This window comes from Eupeodes corollae, chromosome 3 (genome assembly GCF_945859685.1).
Source record: "Eupeodes corollae chromosome 3, idEupCoro1.1, whole genome shotgun sequence".
In the NCBI taxonomy this organism is placed as follows: Eukaryota; Metazoa; Arthropoda; class Insecta; order Diptera; family Syrphidae; genus Eupeodes; species Eupeodes corollae.
In genome coordinates this window covers 50,762,709-50,769,671 of record NC_079149.1, presented here as the reverse complement: position 1 = coordinate 50,769,671, position 6,963 = coordinate 50,762,709, and the positions used below count along the sequence as shown (strand labels likewise).

The window sequence follows — 6,963 nt, the reverse complement described above, 5'->3', positions numbered from 1 at the left end:
TAAACGACATTCTTTGGTTTTTGGTCAGGCGCAAGAACAAATAAAGCGGATGGTTTTCCGACACGTGAGAATGCCACGTATAATTGACCATGAGAAAAACATGCATTTTCTAGACTGAGGCCACAAATAGTCAAGGATTGACCCTGTGATTTGTTGACCGTAATGGCGAAGGCAAGACGAATCGGGAATTGAACTCGTTTAAACTCAAAAGGCATATCCGTTGAGATCATCGGAATCCTTGGAATAAGAACTTCCTCATCTTTTAATTTTCCTTGAAGTATTGACATGTGAATCACATTGCTCATCAGTTTTCTTATCACCAAACGCGTTCCATTACAAAGTTTTGGTTGGTTTCAATTTCTAAGCATGATGACTACCAACTTTAAGTTTTAAATTGTGCGGTGGTAAACCAGACACATCCAAGGAGTTTAGAAATTCAGTTGGATAATTAGTGGCTTCTTCTTCGTTTGAATGAATACAGAGTACCTACGATTTGATTTTGAATTATAAAATTGAGGTCATCTACATCTTTATTTTCAGCGGCCAAAATTGCTCGCTCACTTAACCATTTAGTATTTTTGTGGTTAACAATGATATCCGAAAAAACTTTATTGATAAGCTCGTCTTTTGATGATACGAAATTGCAAAGATTTGGAGGAAATGGAATCAAAACGCTCGATTTATCAACAGGAACACGGCCATTACCGATAGTCAGCAATTGTTTCGAGAAATCATCAGAAGATAGATCGTTCAACAATGCAACTCACATATTTACAGATAGCTGAAGTGTCTTTACATATAGCCACAGATTTGATGCTTTAAGGCAAGCGTTTATTTCGTCGCCAGCAGTAGATCTTGGAATTACTGGTAGCGTTTGTCGGAAATCGCCAGATATAAAATTATTGCACCACAAAAACATCTCGAGTCATTTTGCATATCTTTTAATGTCCAGTCTAGTGCTTCCAATGCGCGTTTGTGCGCCATTGTGAATTCGTCCCGTATGATGATTTTTGATGCTCCTAAAACTTTGGCCATTGCGGAGTGTTTCGAAATGTTACATGTCGGTTGTTCAGTAGTTTGAAGGTTTAATGGCAATTTTAACGCTGAGTGAACCGTACGGCATCCGTCTAACAATTTGGCTGCTATTCCAGAAGAAGCAATTGCTACCGCAATTTCGGATCTCGCACGTACAGTGGCCAAAATCAATGACATGAGGAATGTCTTCCCAGTTCCACCGGGGGCATCAAAAAAAAATAAGAGGCCATTTCCATCATCAATTGCATTAATCAGTGTATCATAGACTTCCCTCTGCATAGGATTCAACAGAACTGATTGGATTAGTTCATGTGGATCATATTCACGTTCACGTTCCAATTCTCTTCATTCTGCGATCTGGAGCTGGCATTCCTAACTTAACTAACAAACTGCCACACATGAGGTAACACATATCTTCGATCAAGAGCAAAGTCTGGTTATGGATCTCCTCATTCAACTCAAGATCGGAATTTCTTGAGCTGACGCGTATTCGATGTAAAATACTTCTGACATGTTATCTTTGTATTTGTTCCACAGGTCACGTGGGTTCGATGGGAAGCATGTTAAAATGATGATAGCAAGTATTGTGCGTATCTGACTTCGAAATGCAGAAATAATTGCTTCAGCGATTGTCGTGTCCCAATTAGTATCGTTTTCAAGCAAATTAAGCGCTTGACATGTTGCACGAAATGTGGGACACACGATACCATTATCAGTTCGTAGTGATTTAAATGATGTTGGCCCTCGAACATGTACCAGCAACAACCGCAAATAGAAACATTCATCATTCTTCGGATGAACTGTGTAAAAACGACCAAAAGCATCAGTAGCACGCATATCTGGATGACCAGGAACTGCATCGCTTTGTTTCCGACGTTCAAATTTCTTCGATGTAGCGTTCCAAGTGTAATAACGTGGCATTTCTGAGTAAAGCAAAGTTCGTGTGTCGATGGTGAAATCATACAGAAACGCTGCTCGATTCAAATCAATACTTGAAACATTTCTTTTTGCACTTCGAAGATTATTCCTCTGTTCATCTGTACGAAAAGCTCGACGATTTCTCGTTTCCAACCTAGCCGTTTCACGGGCTGCCTCTCTTTGCTCTTGTGTCTGAGAAGCACGAATCAATGTCCTTCTTTGCTTCATACTAACGCGGCGCTGTTCTCGTTCAATCTCTCGTTCTCCATCAGATAATTCACTCGCGATATTCTGTCGCCTATTTGCATTACGGCTTCATTGGGAAAGATTAGATCTTCTAGGACGCGGCATTGTTATTAAAATGTGCAGTCGCATAAAACCACCAAATATAATAACAGATCCTGAACTTTCAAGACATAGACAATAGCTCAAAAAGTATATAACCACTACGTATGAATAGCTTATCAAGAAAAATCATAGACAACCTATAAAAAGACAATTTTGGGAATTAAAAATTAAATAATTATTAAATAATTATCGAAAATTAATGTCTAAAACAAACAAATATAACAGTACCAGAACTTTGTAGACATTTTACAAAAACTAAATTTCTGAACGCACACATGATGTCTTCAGAAAAAAATAAAGTTGTGGCTTAAAGGTCTCAGCAACCAGGCCATAAGCTGTAAGTTGTTACACTATTTGACAGGATTGGACAACAAATGTTTGACATGTAATAAACAAATCAGCATCTACTGAAATGATTAAGTATACATTTAATACGTAGGATTTTCTTGATTTAAACACTTTTTTGGGTAAGATGGTTTGGTCTGACAAAATTGGTTGTGTCTCCGACAGTCAAATTGCATTTTTTTGATAAGTTTTAATGGCCTTAATTAAAACACGAATTCAAAATTTGTGACTCACTTCAGGTTTAGAGATATCACACACTTTTAAAATGTAAAAAACGCATGTAGATAAAAAGCTTTTGGAGGCTATCTTAATTCATAAAGTATTGTTTTTTTCAACAATATTTGTGATGGTTTTCTAAAAAAATATTCCTTATCTTCAATATTCAGCTTAAATATTTATAGTAATTAGTAAAAAATTAGAAAAATCTTCATAGGAACTTAGATTTCATCTGTCTTGATTAGATCTAAAGGAACGCTGAACCATTTATGATAAATCAGTTTTAAAAAGGGGAAGGTTTAAAATGGCTTTTGAAAAAAATTATTTTGTCCCCAGATATCTCCTGAACAAATAAAATAATTTCTCAAAAACGAACATGAATGCATGTTTTTAGTTTTTCATTGAAAATAAATAAGAGCATTGCAGGTCTTTTCTATCACGGGTACTGCATATTGCGAGAAATAGAAAAATCCTCCAAGATTAATTATTGTCATAAAAAGTGCTTTCTCAAATCAACCGTTCGGATTCGGCTTAAAACTGTACGTCCCCTCCATCCCTAACAACAGTACTCGTACACAGGAATGGTTGAGAGTTGTATGCGCGCAATGTTTCAACTGATCAATCGTGTAACTTGACACGATGATTTGACATAAGCAACTGAATAATAAACTAAAGTTTTGACAGATGTCACCAAAATAAAATTTCAGCCACGGGCGCCAAAATCTACCCGCGCCAATTTAAAAACCCTTTATTTTTTAATATTTGTATTTAATTGTATGCATTTCTTCACCGCTGGCATAATCACTGCTAAAACTTTTTTATCCGTCGAAATCTGCAGTTTCCCTTCCAAGTGCATGGAAAACAGCATTTGTCAAGCTTCTCCCTAAAAAAGTCGGATCCTTCTCCCTACTTTTAAAGATCATGGAGTCGCTGATAAATTTTCAGCTTGAGAAATACCTTGAAGAACGATAGCTTCTTAATGACCGTTGGAATGGATGGCTTTTGTGTGCTGCAGAGCTCCGTTCTGTCTCTGACTTAACAGCTTTCAGTTCTAAGTATTTGCATCACAAACAATCTTTTGTGAAGCGACCACATACGAGTATTTGACATCGCCAAAAATCATGCTCAGTGTTTAGGTTTTCTTTGACTTGGAAAGAAATTTTTAACCCCTTCTGATTTAGATTTAATATAGAAAACTTTTATTCGTCCGGAACTAGAATAGAATACTAATATTTGGATTGATGTCCCAAGAACGTGCAGGATCCTTTTTCTTTGAATAAAATTAAAAAGAGAGCTTTAAAAATGATAGGCGATCGTCCTCTTACTAAAACATTTGCTACTCCCTTTACGTCTCTAACACTCTTTACCCGAGAAATAAATTTAAGAGAGGCAGGGTTAAAGGGTAACAAGTAATAGTATTGCAATGGTAGCGAAGTCGAAAAAAGTAGGTCTCTAAGCAAGTTCGCGTTCGGCTCGTTTCACACTACACGGTTTTGACCGTACGGCAAAAAACCGGACGGCGACATTTTGTAAGAGGGCCGAAGAAGAGCATAATGCGCTTTCATATTATACGGTCACGGCAAAATGCCGGCGCCGCGCCGTGTAGCAACCGTCTACTGCCATTACAGTATACGGCAACAGGAAGGCGCTGCGCAATAAGCTTAGTGGCGTACGTGACGAAATGTATGTTTTCACATCATACGGTTTTATACGTGTGGCAGAGTTCGATCAGTCACTTTAAGACACGATTACTTGTGACTGTTTACTTAATTACTTGTGATTAAACTTACAATATATTGTCTAAGTAATGGAGGAATTAGATGTAGTGTTTTTGATTACTCTCGTGCATATATCGCGTTTTACCGTACGGTTAAAACCGCGTAATGTGTAATTAGACATTAATCCGGTTTATGTCATCCAATTTTTTGTCATACGGTCCAAACCTCTTTCACACGAACGGTTTCGTCCGTACGGTTAAAATCCGTAGGGTTTTTATCCGTCAGCCATTGATAGTAGACTGAAAAAATTAACTTAAGCTTTTACACTGGATGAAGACGGGTGTTTTCCGTACGGACGATTTAAAACAACTGTCTCAACCACTGAAATATACGGCGACCGTGCTGACGCCGTCTTATCAGTGGCGTACGTGACTTCGCGAACATTTTTGTGGTCACTTGTACTAAAGAAAAATATCTAAAATACAACCAAACGTAGACGATTCCCGGGGAAAATACGTTATGCGTGAAAACAAAGTCCGTTCGGAAAAAAATCGTACGGATTTTAACCGTATGGACAAAACCGTCTCGTGTGAAAGAGGTCTTAGACATTTAATTTTTTTTAGATCAAAAATAACAGTAGTCCACATACAAATTTGTTGAGCAATAATCAAAAATTGTTCTCAAATCAAACCAATAGATTTTTATTCAATTTTCTCTACTGTAATTTTTCACTTAACTTAGCGCTTTTCAATTAAAAACATTTATTTTTGTATTGCTCCAAAAAAGTACTCCCCATAGAACCGTTATTTGGGTGATAAGTTTCCCAAAAACCTAATGAATCGATTTCTTTAATTTTGTCTGAAATATTTGATAATAAAGAATGTTAAATGTTACGTTTTGGATTTAAAAAAAAAGTGTATTAAAATTTGATATTTCAAGAACGTATCAATATTTATTAACGAATATTAAATTCAAAACCGCATATTAATAAGATCTAAAAAACTACATACTAAAAATATTTTTAAACTGAAAATTGATGATTATGTATAAATAAATATTTTTTCTTAGAAAACAATTTTTTTCAGGATGGTGATGGCGATCATTTGATTTTGAAAAACATGATTTTAATCTTTTCAATGTCAAATAATTGTTGATCCCAATATTAAGTTGAGTTTAACGCATTAAATCTTAAAATATAAGTCATAATCGATTCTTTAAAGGTTTTTTGTTTGGTTTTTCTAAACTGTAAAAAGGAAATAGCATTAAAAATTAATATATCGTCAAGATTTAATTATTTAACATGACTTTCTTCTTTGAAATATATCCATTCACAAGCTTTTTTTTCATGTAACCGTTAAAAAACATGTTAGCAAGTATAAAAAAAAATCAAAAATTTGTTGCGCTTACAAATTATTCTTTTTAAAACCATTTACTGATACTAAAAATTTAAAAACATAGAAGAATTAAAAAGTCAAATTTGTCTTTACAATTGAGACGCAGTCTTACATTAAAATTACGTTCCAAAACTCATCTTAAGAACATAAAAAGCATTCCAAAATGTTTATATTCGGAATAATTTTCGAAAATTAAAATTTTCAATCCATTAAGATCACATTAAGCTAAGATAATAAAGACTCTTTTCATGTCGAAAAATACGTTACAGAATATATTTACTTTTACACCACATTATCATACCATGCAGTCTTAATTTAAAAACAAATTTGACCCAGCTTCTAGGTCATCACATGATCGAACTAAGATATCCCTATATTTTTTTTTGACAAATTCATTTAAAAACTGACACAAAATAAAAAGTGAAACGTTCCCTATTTTTTGATGCAAATGCATGACACACATGACATGAGTAACATATTGATGACCATACTGCTTCAATATGTGCTGATTATACCCAATGGTTGGAGTATATAGGGTCAGTGAGGCATGAAAAAGCGTGCCTTTGCCTTTGCCTATGACGCGACGACGCGACTCTCTTTCTGACGTTAGATGCATAAAAGGTAGGTATAAGTCGCGCAACAAAGTCCATTTGAATGAACACATCTAGAAAACGAAGATGTGACGGTCAGATAGTCGTGTAACATGTCTTCACGATTGGTGAACATGGTCGTTTATTAATGTTATCGGTTGATCAGTTGGTTTGGTTGTTGATCGTTGGCGGCGCGGCTTGCGTCTCGGTCATTTATTTTAAGCGAGAGTGGAGTGAATGTCTGCTGCTGAGACTTCCATTTCCATTTTCCGCACTCTTTATACTAAAGACTATATAGATATAAATTATAATAAGGCTCTGACTCACGTGGTTGCATTACAAATTTCACAGTTAAACTCGAAGACAAATTATCAAATTAATTAAACTCACTGAATAAGG

General features: G+C 35.4%; 1 protein-coding gene across 1 annotated transcript; it reads right to left on the bottom strand.

The window, feature by feature from the left end:
• Window positions 1–1,488: 1,488 nt before the first annotated feature.
• Window positions 1,489–2,181, bottom strand: LOC129950462 (uncharacterized). Its single transcript, XM_056062401.1, has one exon. It carries the CDS (start codon window positions 2,179–2,181, stop codon window positions 1,489–1,491), a length of 693 nt encoding a protein of 230 aa, XP_055918376.1.
• Between the last annotated feature and the right edge of the window lie 4,782 nt (window positions 2,182–6,963).